At 36.1% G+C, this 18,720-nt stretch overlaps 2 protein-coding genes and 2 long non-coding RNA genes across 6 annotated transcripts in view; 2 read left to right on the top strand and 2 right to left on the bottom strand.

Moving 5' to 3' along the window:
* The window catches only part of LOC134652960 (serine/arginine repetitive matrix protein 2), a 148,857-nt gene extending 145,372 nt beyond the window's left edge, over positions 1-3,485 (top strand). For both annotated transcript variants that reach the window (XM_063508204.1, XM_063508203.1), the window contains one exon: positions 1,955-3,485. In XM_063508204.1, coding sequence (XP_063364274.1) covers positions 1,955-3,146 — 1,192 coding nt within the window. In that variant the 3' untranslated portion in view covers positions 3,147-3,485. The remainder of the gene's footprint in view (positions 1-1,954) is intronic.
* Positions 3,454-3,803, bottom strand: LOC134653004 (uncharacterized). The gene is made up of 2 exons (XR_010097229.1): positions 3,737-3,803; positions 3,454-3,587 (listed from the first exon to the last, which is right to left on the bottom strand). It is a non-coding gene; the product is annotated as an uncharacterized LOC134653004 (long non-coding RNA).
* Positions 3,804-6,672: 2,869 nt separating this feature from the next.
* LOC134653007 (uncharacterized) lies at positions 6,673-7,026 on the bottom strand. The gene is made up of 2 exons (XR_010097232.1): positions 6,956-7,026; positions 6,673-6,705 (listed from the first exon to the last, which is right to left on the bottom strand). It is a non-coding gene; the product is annotated as an uncharacterized LOC134653007 (long non-coding RNA).
* A 1,317-nt stretch (positions 7,027-8,343) lies between these two features.
* LOC134652970 (UDP-glycosyltransferase UGT5-like) lies at positions 8,344-17,731 on the top strand. 2 transcript variants are annotated; one of them, XM_063508226.1, is made up of 5 exons: positions 8,344-8,421; positions 8,541-8,775; positions 9,971-10,569; positions 11,913-12,135; positions 17,186-17,731. In XM_063508226.1, exons 1-5 carry the CDS (start codon positions 8,407-8,409, stop codon positions 17,683-17,685), a joined length of 1,572 nt encoding a protein of 523 aa, XP_063364296.1. In that variant the 5' UTR covers positions 8,344-8,406; the 3' UTR covers positions 17,686-17,731. The 2 variants fall into 2 exon arrangements, with proteins under 2 accessions (XP_063364296.1, XP_063364295.1); XM_063508225.1 differs by lacking the exon at positions 8,344-8,421 and having other exon boundaries at positions 8,520-8,775.
* The last annotated feature ends 989 nt before the right edge of the window (positions 17,732-18,720 follow it).

Raw genomic sequence — 18,720 nt, 5'->3', positions numbered from 1 at the left:
CCTTATGTACATAGCATTTATTTAAACTAGTAGTTCGATTTTGATTATAAAATTAGACCCTGTCAATTTTATAAAAGCGAAAGTAGCACGGTTTTTTACTTTTTCTGTCAGTTTCCTTTTCACGCTTGAACCGCAGAACCGATTTTTAAGAAATTTTGATTCTAAATATTATAGTTTTAGTTTTGGGAAAGGACATAAGATATTAAATTGTTTAAATTTAATTATAAAACCAAATGTTGATGTTTTATAAGACTATAATACAGTTCAAAAAATAAGTGTTATTAAACCTAATCAATATAAAAATCATCATCGTCAACTTATTCCATCTAATCAGTCATCAAGAACAAAGGCAGAAATGATTTTTTTAAATATCCAAGCGCCATTATAATTGCACAACCTTTTGAATCAATCAAACTGCGGCGTCATTTCAATCAGCGGCGTTCCGGCATATCTTGCCTTTTCGATACGCGTCCGTGGATCGCCAAGTAAGGGCAAATGAGCATTTTATTTACAAAGAAACCCTTATTTAGTTGACGAACGCTGACTCACTCCTGCTTGATCAGGCGGTTTCTTAAGAGCCCATCAACGTGCACACTAGCGCCAAACTAAATAATCGTGATTATTTAAATTTAACGAAATAAGTATATTTAAAAAAAGGGGGCCGTTACGTACTGTATCTTTTTTTAAAGTACCTTTTGAATACATTAAACTAGTTTCTATGTTGTTGGATTCGTCAATCTATGCGTCCAAAGTTAAAACGGCCGTTTTTGTTTTGAGTTTATAGATTGACGAATCCAGCAACATAGAAACTAGTTTGATGTATTCAAAAGGTACTTTAATACTAGATACAGTACGTAGCGGCCCCCTTTTTTGTAAATCTTTCGTTTAATTGAAATAATCACGATTATTTAGCAGTGGCGTTAGTGTTCACGTTGGTGGGCTCTTATGAACGATTTAAAGGCGTAATGTCCGCGACAATCTTACTCACGTCTAGGAAATGTACGCAGTAAACAACAGCTGTAGGTATACCTACCTGTATAGGTGTGGGTTGACCGCATGCAAATTAGTTTGCTACAATTATCTTTGCGGAATATAAAATAACTGATTGGAATTCAATCGGTTGATTGCACCTGTCATAATGTCAATATAAAAATGGAATTGTAAAAATTGTTTATAAATTATTCTGAATTCACATTACAACTATCAAGTACCTACCCTAACATATTTCCTATAAAAAAAAGTAAATGCATACTGTAAAGCTCACTCAGGTACCTACTACCATCAAAGCTCATATACATTGAAAAGATATATGTATATTGGTACTAGGTATGATCAATATCATACCAATATCATACCTAGTACCTAATATAACAAATTAGTGTTAACGATACCAATAAAATTTTCCGACAGACCTACACAAAGAGTACGTGGTCGTTTGCAATGCAATTATTCAAACTACACGTGATTTGTATCATGCAACGTGCGGCGCAGCGGTTAACTTTATATAAATACTGAATAACTACAATACTACGCGCTATTCAATTTAGTGAAGCTATTTTACTGGGTTATCTCTGCTTTATATACCTACCTGCACAATAGTGGTTCACGTTTACTACACTAATGGGTCCTAATATTTGCAATCAAGTTGTATAGTTGAAGGTAGTACGTACGTGACGGCATGGTAAATTGTTTTGGGTCAGATACGGGCGTAGGTACCATCGCTTAACGACACCGGTGTTGAGCCAAGTACGCATCTAAACAAAGCACGGTCATTAGGCGCGTAGGTGGAGATTCCCCATTAAATCCAATTATTAGTGTGCGAGTTTTTGCGACACGAGAGAGATAATAAACATCGTACGTGGGCTCAGAACGTCTTGTCAACAATCAACTTAGTCTTTGTAAGGTTTAGGCTTGCAAAAAACAAATGATTTATAGAGCAATTCGTTTTTTACAGAGTCCAATTCTCGAGCACATTGGGTCGATTCAGTCATTCAACTAGTCGATTGAATCCGAACAGCGAGCCCGAGGAAGATTACTCGCGCAGCGCACAGACGCTGCCGCGCAAGCTACACGAGCGCAAGGAGAAATCCGCCGAAAAGCCCAGTTCTAACAAGTACTGGCACAGACTGACGCCGAGCAAGAGGTCCAGTAGCGCAGTCAACGTCTCTCACGTGACAACCTCACCGGACGTCAAGGTCAACGGTTATCCGCCAGGTCCAGCTAAACCGGCTCGGACCTACAAGGCGTTAAACAGGAGCAAGAGTTTTGCTATGGGCGCTCCTGAACAGGACACCCACCCACGCTACATATCTGGAATGAACAGAAACTACTCAACCATGTATAAATCTAATCCCCACCTCAGTCGGCTAGATGAAACTCCTGAACAACTCAAGAGTCCTGGTATCGTGTCAATTATCAACAGAAGTCAGCGTGATCTTGCTGATGCCGTGTCTCGTGAAACAGAACGCAGACGGGATGGTCTATTCGGGGCTCGCTATGGTAAAACCACTCCAATTAGTAATGGACACACCAACGGATACTCTAAATCGTACGACGAGATGGACAAAAAGAAGATATTCCTCAAAGGACTCCGGGAGCGGGCACCAGATTTATACCAGACATTGCACGCAGAGGATGAGTCAGATGGCAGCAGACTATCATCTCGTTATACTCCTTCACCACATTATAAGGAAAGAATATCCGAAGAGCGTAAAATACCTGTGTATAAAACAGAGTCATTGAACAGAGAAACAAGTCCGTTCGTATCCCGTTTGGAAACGCGTTTGAAGTCCCCTGCCATTCGCCGGGGCAGTAACAGCAGTGACAACTATTCGGAAACTTACAGGTATACGACGCGTACAGGCGACCCCGAGCGACCTAGTATCACAGACACAGTAGAAACAGTGAGTAAGAAAATTTTACCTTCAAGAGACGGTCGGTCAAAAGAGATTATCGAATCACGGGAAGTGAACTCGGTAACGAAGAGCCGCGGTTACAAAGGCGAGCCTTTGTCGAGTTTGTCGAACGTCAAGTACATCGAGAATGGCATACGATCGTCTCCGGTGGGATACGAGTCTAAGAATGGTTATACAAGCGAGCGGAGGAGAAGCAACTACAGAGTAATGGAGAAAATTAGAGATTATTAGAAACACTTATGGAATTTTCATGCATGCCATTTTATTTACGAATTGTAAAGTCAAACGCAGACTGAGTCTTTAAACGCTTTCGTTAAGTTCTAATCAGCGACGTTAACTATATTATTAAAACTGTTAACTGTATCTATGTAAGCTGTGTCGTGTAAAAAGTCATATAAAGCTTTACTAATGTTATTACTATTAAATCTTGTCTAATTCCGTCCATTGTAACGAATTTTTATATAAATAAATAGTCGTAGTTTTCTAATTTAAAACTGAAGCTATTTTTTTAGCTGTGACCATAAACAATATTTTTATGATTAATTGTCAGGTGGTGTAAGTAGATAATAACGATTGCAATGTCAGCTAGCAACTCACTTACATCTGTGTTTTATATAACTTGTTACTCAAACCCACCTAGAATCCCTCATGTATGAGAAAAATGGGATTAACCTGTCGAATCTCACGATATGACATCACCATAAGCGTTCTGGCTCATATATGAGCCGTGGGAGCTGACAGATTAACCTGTCGAATCCCACAATATGACGTCACCATAAGCGTTCTGGCTCATATATGAGCCGTGGGAGCTGACATTAAACTGTCATTTTAATATCAGGTTATAATATTTTTAATAAACGGACTCCTTGAAGCATTGCAGATAAAAAAGCAGTTGTGTTGCAGTTACACCCCGACACCTGCAGCTTTTGCTGCGACCTTTGACTTATCCAAGCAGTTCGTCTATAGCAATTTTGTTGACGTGTGTATAAATTTTTCTTTAAACAAATGACTTTTTAAACAAGTCCATATTTTAGTATTAAAATTAGGATTTTTAATAAAAATGTATCAATAAATATAACGTGTTAATACGCACTAAACCATTGTATTTTATTTGAACAAATGTTCGATGACTCATATAACTCAGTACAAAGCCAAACCTTGGGATGTTCTTGAAAACTGTGAGACAATTAATTAAATATCATGAAATAAAAGAAGACATTGAACGAAATATGTCTAGTGACGTCAAACAGAGATGATAGCCACTAAATTGCACACAGAATCAGTTTAAGAATATAAGATATAGAGATGCCACGAATATTCGGCAACTATTCGGTATTCCGCCTATTCGGCCACTTTGCCGAATATTCGGTATTCGGCCGAATGTTGCCTACTATTCGGCCGAATACTGAATATCTGTTGCACCTACCTAAAAAGAAAAATTACAGAATAAAAATAACAAAAACCTAGGTACATTTAATGTTTAAAATGTATTCTTGGAAAGTTGTTAAATACGAAGACCCTTTTTTGCGCATTTGTTGATTACAAAATATTTTACTTTATCATGGGTCTGATTTGATTGACTCTAACTATATTTATTAATTCTGTTCAACAATAAAAATATCTTAGCAAACGTTGTGCTTTGTTGGCGAATAGTTTTCATAATAATTGTGACCCAAAATGTTCGCATGTCATGCCTAATATTCGGCACTTCGGCCGAGAGAGGGGCCGAATATTCGGTATTCGGCCAAAACCACTATTCGGGGCATCTCTAATAAGAACCTTCACAAAAAACATTATTATAATAAAATAAGGGTGACAGCTGGCAACTATAGTGGCCAAAAGCATGTGAGTGGTTATTGGAGCGTTCAGGACCCTGCTTCATCGCGCTGACAATTGTAGCTTGATATTGCCTACTTAATGTCACCATACCTGTCAGGTTATAACTAATAATTATGTAGTGCGAAAGTGACCATGCTACCGCCGCTGGTATGTAAATGCAAGGATGGTATACGCGCGACACCGTACGCGGTGTGCGATCATGTCAGTTAGGACGATAAGGGCCACTTGCACCATTTACTAACCCGGGGTTAACCGGTTAAACCCTGGAGTTACCATGGCTACCAGTACAATTTGACACTGGGATAACGGTTTAACCGCTTAACCTCGGGTTAGTGGGATGGTGCAAGTGGCCCTAAGAGTTATAAAACTGGGCGATAAACCACAATTTATTAGCATATTTAGGTAAGTAATCATGCTTCTTGATTCAATATCTTGATCGACACCCAGTTATGCTAAATGCTAATATTTAAAATTATTACTTCTGTAACAAGACAAATTTAATCACAACTTATAGGAGTGTTTTACATACCGCAACGATAAGCGAAATAAAAGACAAACGATTAACCCAAGTATGATAATTATATACTGTATATTGTTGTTGCCGTTAGCCGGTATAAAATAGAATTCTACTTTCCAGAACCCATTCACAAGATGATTTTGTTATGTCTGAACCATACTTCGATGGGCGAATATAAATTGGGCTAACCCTAAAAAAAACAGCTCTTTCGTAGAAAATGCTGAAATTTATGAAATAGCTAATATCTTTTTCGCGATTTCGGGATTGACGGCCATATTCGAACTTTAAGATACGTCAAATACTAGAGATTGAAACGATATAGAATGGATATGTCAGTGTCAAACAAGTGTCAAAAGTGACGCGTTTGTTTGAAGAAACGTCACTTTTGACACTTGTTTGACACTGACATATCCATTCCATATCGTTTCAATCTCTAGTATTTGACGTATCTTAAAGTTCGAATATGGCCGACTCCTTAGTAGGTTCGATCAGTATGAGCAACATATATTTATTACTTATTACTCAGACTATGGTACCAACAAAGTCACCTCATATGTAAACACAAATAGGGAAATAATAGATTAAATGTATAGGCTAAGTGTATAAGCCCATAGATTAATGAAGCAACACCTACCGAGCCGGTACATAAGTTAGGCGCGAGTTAGCGGAGTCCCATCTCAAAGTTGCGGTAACTGAGAAACCAAGATCTAAGCGGTGAATTTGGACACTTCTCACTTGAAGTTCACACTTAGTTAAGCTGAAGCCTTACTTGGGAATGAAATTACATTGAAACGTTTTATGATTATTTTACCGGGCTTTGGCGAAGCTAAAATTAAGGTTTATTATTTTAATTCATTTTGCAGTATATGGCTGACATAATAATAACATACCTAATAAAGGTATAGGTATTCTTATTTTATAATATGATACGCTGTTGCGTCGAAACTTTTTGTCCATTCTAAGCTAATTAGTAATACCTAATCTGTATTTGTTATGACTAATAAGATCTGTCAGTACGTACGTCTATCATAATAAATGACCCTGACAAATTCTGATTAAATTCTTAACATGCTATTACGATCAGAATGCGCCTCCCGGTCTCAGCCACTTGGTCACTTTTTATGAGATCTATTTGGTCAAACCAATTTGTCAGTAAATAAGAACAAAAAAAGCGGCCAAGTGCGAGTCGGACTCGCCCATGAAGGGTTCCGTATTTAGGCGATTTATGACGTATTAAAAAAAAACAACTTACTAGATCTCGTTAAAACCAATTTTCGGTGGAAGTTTACATGGTAATGTACATCATATATTTTTTTTAGTTTTATTATTCTCTTATTTTAGAAGTTACAGGGGGGGGGGGGGGCACACATTTTACCACTTTGGAAGTGTCTCTCGCGTAAACTATTCAGTTTAGAAAAAAATGATATTAGAAACCTCAATATCATTTTTGAAGACCTATCCATAGATACCCCACACGTATGGGTTTGATGAAAAAAAATTTTTTGAGTTTCAGTTCTAAGTATGGGGAACCCCCAAAATTTATTGTTTTTTTTTTTCTATTTTTGTGTGAAAAACTTAATGCGGTTCACAGAATACATCTACTTACCAAGTTTCAAGAGTATAGTTCTTATAGTTTCGGAGAAAAGTGGCTGTGACATACGGACGGACAGACAGACAGACAGACAGACAGACAGACGGACATGACGAATCTATAAGGGTTCCGTTTTTTGCCATTTGGCTACGGAACCCTAAAAACTATACTCATTATTTTCTTTTGGGTGCTAGTACACTAGTAACACAAAGTATGATTCTCTCTGTCTATGTTTGAAATGAGACAGTCCTTTGACAAACTATATTTCAGTATCCATATATTTTGGAAACCTCTTTATTATATTATATTTGAAAATTTCAGCGCCTGATGCATTGTTAAGAGCACGTAAATGTTCAATGTGGGAGAAGGCGTTGAGAAGGTATTTTTCCGTTGGGTCCAAGTTGCAGAACTCATTTTATCGGTAATCCTGTAAAAAAATAACAAATTTTGACTTTCTGAAAGCTAGTAAAATCAATTGATTACTTAGGATACTTTTTTTCTCCTCTTGAGATTGAAAGACCTCGTGAAATCTATAACAAAAACTTAAAATTAGCTAAATTTCAAGATCTACCGAATTATTTTTCTAATGTCAATCATAAATCGTTGTTTGTGCATGTTTGAGAGTGCCGAGAGTGGCAAAATTTAGCCGTTTGGTCATGACTTCGTCATATCGCAAAACTAGCCAGATGGATAACTTTCTCAAGTCCTTAAACTTGTACTTATACCTTACGGTAAAGTACAGTGTTTACAATACAATACAAATATTGTTTATAAGTACAAATTAATACTGGACGCAAATTAAACCTGTGGAGTCAAATCGCTAATCGCAAAACGAGGTACGTAGTTTTCTCTGTCATATAGTTAGATGAACTTGAACGCATACCTACCTAAAATTATAGGTTGGTACCTACGTAAAAACTTTATAGAAGTAACATGTTTAAGTTGGCTCTGTCTTAACATACCTATTTGTTTATTCATAGAGAGGTACAGTCAGCAAAACTATTCGTTTTAGCATCCCTGCATAATACAAATACTTAGTCAGATCGTAATAAGTTGTGTCACAAAGATTTTTACTGATAAAAAATTTATAGGTACAGATCCCTTATTGTTCATATACATAAACGTGTTGAAAGCTTATCTAATGTTAAATTACTTAGGACCAACAATACAATTTTAGAATTTGTGTTCATTATATTAAAATTATACGGTGTAAGTAAAACATTTCCATACGAACCTTCAATACACGAGTATAATTTAATAATCAAACCATCATTCTTACATTATGAGGACAATTCAAACTTGCATAGTGACATTTGTGACATCAAAATGATATCTAAATGATTTCAGTCACGTGCGCATTTCGCTCATACTTGTTTGTACATATATTGGCGCGAGTGAGACGTACTGGCATCATTAAGATATCTTTTCGATATCGCAATGTAAGTCTGTTAGCTCCTATGATTCTGTTGAACTTGCCCGATATCTTCTAACTCAGTCAAAGTCAGCGCGTCACTCAATAAACTCCTTCCGCTAGTTAGATTTGAATGTATATAAAAATGGTTCGTGATTTTTTTTTAAGTATCTGGGCCATTAATGTCATTATCGACGATCTACGACGACGATCGTCATTTTTTGTTTTTTAACTGCCGTCGAATTAATGTATATTTTTTTATTTCAGGATAGTTTAGTTTTATTATTTATTCTCGCAAGCGCGGTCTGCTGTCAGTGCGCCAATATTCTGTATGTGATACCTTTTACTTCAAAGTCGCATTATATCATGCTGAGGCCTATTGGTTTGGAGTTGGCCCGCAGAGGTCACAACGTGACAGTATTTACAGCCTTCAAGGAGACTGACCACGTATCAACCTATCATCAAGTTATGGCTGATGACAAAAAGATTTGGGATGTATCAGGTACTTCTATTGATAATACTTAGCTAATTTGAAAAAGTACAGTTATATATACCTACTATTTTTTCATTTTATAGAAAACTGAATAAAAACATATTATTATTAAATTTGTAGAACGTAAAAGTTAAACATTTAATTTACGTTTACATCAGATACCTATACGGCTTTTATTATTTATAAAGATTAAACCGAAGATTAATTGATAATTCATTAAACAACCTCATTTAAATATTTCAATGTTGGACACAGTCTGTTAGTATTACTTTTGCGTCTGTACATAAAGACAATTAGAAATAATTTATCTAACGTTTTTTTGACGAAATGTGTGTATTCATGTACAGTCACGCTCCGTGATTGTTACGCCATTTAGGGTTTTAGCTAAATTGGACATTCCATAGCGTAATGTATGGAACAACCAATTTAGCTAGGATCCTAAATGGCGTAACAATCCCGTGTGGTGACTGTACTCAGAGTTTATTACTTGTGTTAGCCGGTACAAAAAATACGTTATTTTATTATTAAGTTCTGTAAGCTAGGAATTGAAATAACTTTAAAGATACTTTAAGTGGATATGTTATTTATTGTTGAATAGATGAGTCATGAAAATAAATAGGCAGTACAAATTGCTTTCAAAATACCCTATGATTTCATATATTATTCTAATATGGCCATAAGGATAATCGTCTCCTGGGTGGGTAGAATATAAATTTCTTAACAAGAAATGTAATTTTTCACAACTAACAGATCGAATCTAAAACAGGAAACTAAAATCATAATCGAGCTTTTAGTGTTAACTGATTTTATGTGCTGATCCTAAAGGCCTGTGCACACTGGATGCGTGTGCGTAGACGTGCACGTGCTCGTTGTAATATACATATCCTTATAACAGACGGCACACCGCTTGCGTGACGTGTGCGTGCACGGGTCCAACCAATAAGCAAACGTGCACGTCTACGCACACTTGACTTCTTGACATTTTTATGATGAGTTGATTAAACATATTTTGTTTTCCATATAATTAATCAATTAATTTTAATTTTATTATAAATCTTGATCTCGTTGTCAAAATGTTGTGTCAATGATTAATTTTATTTTATTGTACTTACTAACATGTAGCTGTAATGTATTATGGTACTAACAATATTGTATGGAATTTTTAATATTCTGAATTAAAGATATTTTTTTTTATATATTTCAGAAGGTGGCCGACCTAATGTCTTTACGATGGTGGACATATCCGAAGAAGAATTTTATGACAAAATTCTCTGGGGTGGAGGTTTAGCATCCACTGAGGTAGCACTCAGCTCGAAACAAATCCAAGATTTTCTAAAGCAAGAGCACAAATTTGACTTGGTAATAAGCGAAATGTTTTTCCAAGAAGCCACTTATGTTTTAGCCCATAAATACAAAGTGCCATTGGCTCTAGTAACTACATTTGGTAACTGCATGAGAAATAATATTATCATGAGGAATCCTCTACAGTTAGCGACTGTTATAAATGAATTCGTTGCTATCAAGGACCCACACCGTTTTTTTGGGAGATTAAGGAACTTTTACTTTGCCGCCTATGAGTACTTTTGGTACAAAGTCTGGTACATACAGAAGCAGGAAGCATTGGCTAAGAAGTACATAAAGAATTTGCCTGAACCTGTTCCAAGTCTAGAAGAACTGCAGAAGAACGCATCCCTGTTTCTAATGAACAGTCATTTCAGTTTTGACACTCCCGCAGCGTATTTACCTAATTTAGTTGAAATCGGAGGAATACATCTGACTCATAAATTCGACCCTCTCCCAAAGGTAAGTATTATTCATAACTGTTATTTTTTATATGTTCATTCCTCAGTCCGCAAATGAAGCGGCATTCAAGAGGCTTCATAATGCATCTCCCCTAATCTTTCAATAACTCTAAACTCGCCTAATAGGAACTTTGTTATAAAAATCTGTTGCTAGGTTGCGTCTCGCGGTCCACGTTTTTAAAAATCACAGATGGCATATGAACCTAAGTAGGTACAATTTTCTAGCTTACCCCCATAATTATAAAGTCCATAATAACAAACATGATAATATTGGACCGCGTGTTTTATATATTTTTTCTACTCCAGCACTTAAATGTGTCAATTAAATGACTGACAGTGATATCTAAAGCAATGTCATTTGAATGCTTTGTCTATAGGCTCATAAGATGACTGCCAGCAGTCATCTTATGAGTATAATACAACTGCTTTATTTTTTTTAAAGATACAAGTTCCGATCATCTTGATTGAAAGAGGTATGTTTTCATTTACAATAATAACTAATTTTTTTTTAAATAATAACTCTTTTTTTTTAATAATAACTTTTTTTTTTTTTTTTTTTTTTTTTTTTTTTTTTTTTTTTTTTGCTGCAGCTGTCATAGAAAAAGTAATGTATGCAACAGCTCATAATTGGTTCTTAAAATTCTCGGGTCTTTTTTTACAAAACTCGACTACGTCTCGTAACTTGTAACTTCGACCCTTGAATTTTAAGAACCCTTATTATATCACTGTTGCATAAACTACTATTTTGTTTGTAGTTTATTAGAAACATGTTTAGTTGAAGTTTATTGAAAACAAAACATCATTTAAATCTGTAATGTTGTAATGACTGGTAATAGAATACGACGTCTTACGGCCTTTGTCTAAAATTAGACTTAATTTGTCAAATCATAACAGTCATGGCACGACAGAATAATGAATGGGTTCAAAAGTCAGTGTTATCGTGATGTCGGCTATTATGTACCTACTCGTTTGTATGTAGTGTGTATGTCATATTCCTAGTTTGTGAGAAGCTGATATTTTATATTTTGACAAAAAAATTATGATAACAAACGATAGAATTAATTCAGCAGCAATAAAAATACTTTTAGGCCACATATTTTTTTGCTATCAATGATAACAAATGACTAGATATTAAATGATGTAAGGTCAATGTATGTGATTAAAATACCGTCTATGGGCTTTAATGTAGTGTGTGTAAATGTAAGTCGCGTCTGATTAGTTATAGGTATCGCTATGTTCAATGTTTTAGAAAATATTTGTTTATTTTAGTTATTACAACACATTACTTTATTTTTGTCAGTAGTGATGGGGAAATTATAGATAAATTTATTCCACATTTTACAGGACTTGGCTGACATTTTGGACAAGTCAACACAAGGAGTGATCTATATGAGCTTTGGTTCCAACGTCCATAGTTCAGAACTGCCATTAGACAAGAAAAAGGCATTCCTTAACGTGTTCAGGCGCCTAAAGTATACTGTATTGTGGAAATGGGAGGAGGAAAGTCTAGAGGGCAAACCTGATAATCTGATTGTAAGAAAATGGCTGCCGCAAAAGGAGATTTTAGGTAAGCCAATTGTGTTTATAAATATTACATAAGAAAGACATTTAAATTGGGGAATAGTAAAATACCCAGTTTTAAGTATGACTCACGCTAGATCGGGCTGGGGCATTTTTTATGGAAAGTACCACGTGATCACCGATCTGCCGTCATAGAAAAAGACATGTCAGTCGCCTCGACCCAGGCACGGCCCGGTCTTGCGCGAGTCATCCTTAAACCTTGTCTTCTTTTCTTCAACGAAGACTGATTTATCGCGAAGCTTCTTTATCTAGTAGAAACGTAGCTAACAATATTGATAAATACACTAAAAATAAAATTCACCATTTATTTAGATCACGCTTATTTACAAACTTAGAAAAATATTTGACAATATACCGTTAGACAAGTAACTATTTATAGTTTAAGTTCATTAAAAATGCCGTTTTTGCCGCGTTATTGAATTAAATTGTTTCAGTTTTTGTTGGCAAGAGTTCAGACATTATAAGAGTGTAACCTACAATGAAATACATACAAGATAAATAAAAAAAAGATGAATGAAATTATAATTACCTACGCCAGATTTTTTTTACCTAACTATTTACACTTAAATATGTGTACCTAGTAGTAGGCACTCCTACTACTAGGTAGACACTTTTTAGATAAACTTTTTAAGTTTTAATTTTAAAATAGAATTAATATATAAAAAAAAAAAAAAAAAAAAAAAAAATAGTTTTATTTGCCAAAAAGTTTACAGGTTTTACTTAACCTATGACTGCCACACTAGGCTACGCCTGTATTGTGTAGTCAGATTGAAAACATTACTACATTGAGTTACCTACATCCTACGCTGAAGTTTTATTTTCTAATAAGCATCTAGTACTAACTAATATGTTTAATTATGATAACAGGCTTAATCTAACAGGAACAATCACAATTTAGGTAGAGCAATAAGTTTAATATTAATTCATACTATTTTTTTTACCTATTGTATACAGCAATCATGTGAGGTGTGTTTGTGGTGTGAATGAATGTGTGTGTGTGTGTGTGTGTTATAAGACGTAGCGAGAGTGAAGGTTAAATTTCTATTATTAAAAGCCTACCGAGAGGTTAGACTATTGATTTTACCAATCATTTGTCTTCATTAGCTGCTCTGTTTCAATATAAGTAAGATTTTTTATCCAAGAAGTTACTATTATTTTAGCTTTGCTAGCAGTATAGTTTTTAATATCGCAATCTTTGTTTACTTTATTATATATATATGGCAAAAGGAAGTTTTGAAATCTTTTTGCAAAAGCAGTTTTTGTCCTGGGAACAGGCAGCTTAAAAACACGTTTATTATAAGAAGTTCCATATCCTGATTTGACTAATTCACGGTGCATTATCATTGTTAACCTAATGATAGCAAGCTTACGGACGCTGAGCACGTCCATGTCCCTATACACGTCTATTGTAGGGTAAAGCCTGGGTTTTTTAAGGATTACCTTAAGTAAAAATCTCTGTGCTCTTTCTAGGGTAATCATTGCCGAACTAGTTGCCCCTCCCCATACGGTGATGCAGTAAGTTAAAATTGGCTGACAAAGTGCAGTATATATCATTTTAAGTAGTCTCCTGTCAGCTGCATCTCTTAGTTCCTTCATCACATAAATTAATTTTCTTACTCTAGCAGATACTGATTCAATGTGGTTAGAAAAATTAAGTTTTTCATCTAGTGTCACGCCTAAGTATTTTATAGATGATGCTCGTTCAATTGCAATACAATTGCAAGAAGGTGTACCTTGTTTGCAGTTTATATCATGTATTCTTATTTCAGGGCGGATTGACGGCTCTGAGGCAGCAGTTTTGTGAAAACAAAGAAATTTAGTTTTCGTAGTATTGAGAGTTAGTAGATTACTTTTTAGCCAACTGTAAACCGATTCCATACCGTTCTGGGCGATCTCTAGGCATTGCGACCACGAGTCACCGTGAAATAGTATAGCAGTATCATCTGCGTAGCAAATAATATCTGCGTTATGTATGGGAATATGTGTTAAGTCATTTAAATATGCTATAAAAAGAGTTGGGCCAAGGATACTCCCTTGCGGGACCCCAAAAGTTACTGGTTTTGCCTCGCTTAACGTGTTTCCAAACTTTGTACATTGACGTCTGCCAGTCAAGTAACTACTGAACCAGGTTAGGGCCACTCCTCTGATTCCAAGGTGTTCGAGTTTCTGTAGTAGTATAGGAACCGAAACTGTGTCGAATGCCTTGGACAGGTCTAGGAATACTCCAGTGCATGGATTACCCTTATCCAAGTATGTACTGACCTGTTTGGTAAAAAGAGAGACCGCATCCTCTGTAGATTTTCCTTGTCGGAATCCAAATTGCCTTTCCGAAAACAGGCATTCTGAATTTAGGAAGTTGATAAGTCGTTTGTTAACTAGCTTTTCTAGCACCTTTGAGCAACTTGACAATAGTGATATCGGCCTGTAATTACTTGCATTATCCTTGGCGCCAGATTTATAAATTGGTACTACAGCTGCCGTCTTCCAGGTTTCTGGAAAGGATCCGTGTTCTAGACTAAGATTACATATGGTTGTTAGGGGTTTGGCCACGTAGTCTTTCACGCGTTTTAGAAACTGGTTGCTTATCCCATCTATGCCTGAAGCACCACTCATTTTGAGGCTCATGATTATACTTTCAACTTCCTGGATGTTAGTTGGGGTCATAAAGAAAGACTTTGATGATGATGTGGCTATTTTAAATTTGGATGCAAGGGATGCTTCAGTTTCTCCAGAATTGGCAAGAATATTATTTGCAAGCGACTGGCCTACGGTCGAAAAATAGTCATTTATGTAATTCAATGATTCAGGTAAGGTCGATTTTATGGTGGTATAGCCAGGGGTTCCATTATCTTTCGGGGTTTGTATTATTTGCTTTATAGTTTTCCACAGTTGCTTTGGATGGTTTCGATTTTCAGTAAGCTGTTTATGCTCATACTCGACTTTAAGTTTCCGGATAAGGGTTCTATAAAAGTTCCTATAGCGAGTGAAAATTAGTTTAGCATTAAGGTCATTAGGGTTTTTACGGCTTATCAAATGCAATCGGTCCTTATGTTTAGAGCACCTAATTAACCCTGGAGTTATCCATGGCTTAATATTAAACTTGGAGCGACTGACAGCCTTTTTTGATGAATTATTGTGGATAATTGTTGTCAAAGCTTTAGTAAAGATATCTGCAGCTTCAGTGGGAGAGGAACTATTGGTGACAGTATCCCAGTTAGCTTGCCCTAATTCATTATAAATAGCATCATAATCTACTTTGTAAATATACCTTTCTTTTGGGACTGATTTGGATTTACCTGACAGGCAGAGTATTACCATATCATGATCAGTTATGTCTGCTTCACAAATTACTGCTTTATAGGATTGCTTTGATCTTACTAGGTAATGATCCAGGCATGCTTCATTTCTTGTGGGCTTGTCAACTGCAGATTTGAGACCTAGGCTAGCCATTAGACATAAGTAATCAGAGGACTGGGGTGTTACCTTCATAATATCTATATTTATGTCCCCTGTAATAATGAGATCCAGACCACAATCTGTACCGTTTATAAAGGATTCTAGTGAATTTAAGAACGGGTCAATATTATTCGCTGACGGAGAGCGATAGATTCCTAGAAGTGAGAAACATTTAGGAATATCAATATATAGGCAATTTGCATCTTGAATTTTTGGCTCACTTACTTGAACATTCCAAGTATCTTTTACATACACCACGACTCCACTAGCCTGGTTTCCTAGATTTTCAGTTTGGTAGGAGTTGTAGCCGTCAATTTGTTTGATCACTGAGCCTTCCTTCAGCCAACATTCGGTCAGTACTATAAAATCAAACATTGTATTAAAGCGTTTTAAAGTGACTAAAAAACTAGAGATGTTATGTTGCAGGCTTCGAATATTAAAAGTTATAATCTTGATGTTGTGTATTTGGCTAAGATAATATTGGCATAGCTCTGGAGTCCCTACCGTGTGGCAGTTCACCATGTAAGTTTCGTCAATATCCTCCCCCGGGTCTAGGTCGGTGGTGGAGGTTGCATGAACGGAGCATCACTAAGCCGCAAGGTAGGGAGGAGTCCAGATTCAAATTTTATACTGGATAAGTGTCGGTGAGTAGTGTTTTTTTGTGTAAGACATGTGTTAGCATGTATCCATAATATTTGTGACTGTTTGAAACGCTGAATACAACTTAATGTTATACTAGTTACATTTTTATTAAAAATACGACAATAGCAAATATACCAAAATCTACTATATATTTTTAAATTATATTGAAATACACTTAAGAGACATAAGATACACATATATAAGATAGTACACGGTATCCTTACAGTTAGGGAACTATTACTCCTCAGGAAAATCTTTAGAAGCAGACCCAAGCTGGTGTTCAGTTCCAAAAACGCGGTCAATACAGTCTTGATTAATAATATTGATGGCGTCTGCTCCATCTCGCTTTCGTGCATAGATAAATCCGCCTCGTGTCCAACAATATTTGAAATTTGCCTGGGCCGCCCGCTCCCTGGCGATTCGAAATAACTGGCGGTTTTCGCGAGTTAGCCGTTCATTGATGTATATTTTCTGTGGGGTACCTTCAGTGATAATATCTGTAGTATCCAAATTTCGTCGGATTTTAGATTTCGCTATAAAGTCATCACGGACCTTCCTGCGGGCAAAGCGTACAATTACAGGTCGTGGTAATTGACTGAACTCATTGCTAGATTGTTTCCTCTTGTGGCCTGCTCTTGAAACGTAGTCTATGTCGACGTCCGATACACTGGCACCAATCTTCGTGGCTATGGCCATCATAGTATGATGTAGATTTTCATTTTTAATTTCTGGGCATCCTATGATTTCTACATCGTTTCTTAAAGCTAATTGTGCTTGAATGTTGTACTTGTTTTCAAGGTCCTGTAACGTAGCTTTAATTCGCTTTAATTATTAACGTAGCTTTAATATACATATGTTGTATGTAGATATTTATAATTTTACGTAAATAGTAGCTTTACCTACGTGTGAAAATGTTCAATCCCTATAATTGCTTGCAGCTCACCCGAACGTCAAAGTTTTCATATCCCACGGCGGACTAATCGGGACACAAGAGGCAGTATTCCATGGGGTTCCAATCATCGGAGTCCCCATATACGCGGACCAATACAACAACCTTCTTCAGGCTCAGGAAGCTGGTATCGGCAGGATCCTACAATACCATGATATCAATGAGGAAAACTTGGAATCTGCTTTACGCGCTGTTTGTGAAAACGACTCATACAAAATCAAGGCGAAGGAGTTGTCAGTTAGGTTCCAAGATAGGCCTTTTACAGCGTTGCAAACTGCCATGTATTGGATTGAGTATGTTATAAGAAACAAAGGTGCCGATTTCATGAAGAATCCAGCGCGTAATCTAAGCTGGGTTGAATATCATATGCTCGACGTCTTTGCTTTCTTTGTGGCAATTGCCGCAGCATTTGTTTTTGTTATCGTTAAACTCATCAAATATTTTATTAGAAAAGAAACTGTTGTCAAAAAGAAATCAAAACGCAGTTAAAGTTTTTCGTTTACCAAGTTATGTTATAATAATATGAAATTTGTTATATTTTGCGAGAAATGAATAATAATGCTTGGAATAAATTTCTGCGTATTTTTTATACAATACTTCTATTATTTTAGTTTCTATAAAACAAATAATATATGTATATTTTTTCTTTACAACTTTAGCAAAACAGCGATCTGATCATTCATAACAGTAATAAACAGTCATAAATTGAATTTTATCGAAACCTGAGTACTAAAACTCGCCACATACAAAGCTACATTGAAATTTCGGCCGCAAAAGCCCTTAAGAGCCCATCAACGTGCACACTAGCGCCACTGCTAAATAATCGTGATTATTTAAATTTAACGAAATATATTTCAAAAAGGGGGTCGCTATGTACTGTATCTTGTATTAAAGTACCCTTTGAATACATCAAACTAGTTTCTATGTTGCTGGATTCATCAATCTATGCGTCCAAAGTTAAAACGGCCGTTTTTGTTTTCAGTTTAAAGATTGACGAATCCAGCAACATAGAATCTAGTTTGATGTATTCAAAAGGTACATTAATCTGTCAACTCCCACGGCTCATATATGAGCCAGAACGCTTATGGTGACGTCATATCGTGGGATTCGACAGGTTAATACAAGATACAGTACGTAGCGGCCCCCCTTTTTTTAATGTTTCGTTAAATTGAAATAATCATGATTATTTAGCAGTGGCGCTAGTGTGCACGTTGATGGGCCCTTAAACCAAAGCCTTGTCAGCGTTAGTACTGCGTCCACTGGATATAATTAGGTAAACATTGGAACAAAACGTTGAAGTTTGCACAGCACAGGGCCACCTTTGTACAAGTGCTGGCTGCATCAGACTTATGAATTGGAAATGTGTAGGCCTTGAAATTGCGCACCCTTTGCAGACTACGTAGTCCACGCACCTACCTACATTGTTTACAATGCGTGTTTGCCTTGTGATGTCTGGCTGATATTTTAACAGCTTCAGTATCGTAAAATGGGGTGAGTAGGGTCAAAACTGAAATTCAAACCTCG

The sequence above is a fragment of the Cydia amplana genome, chromosome 12 (genome assembly GCF_948474715.1).
Source record: "Cydia amplana chromosome 12, ilCydAmpl1.1, whole genome shotgun sequence".
Lineage (NCBI taxonomy): Eukaryota > Metazoa > Arthropoda > Insecta > Lepidoptera > Tortricidae > Cydia > Cydia amplana.
Note: the sequence above shows the minus strand (reverse complement) of the source record. Positions and strands in the feature narration are given on the sequence as shown.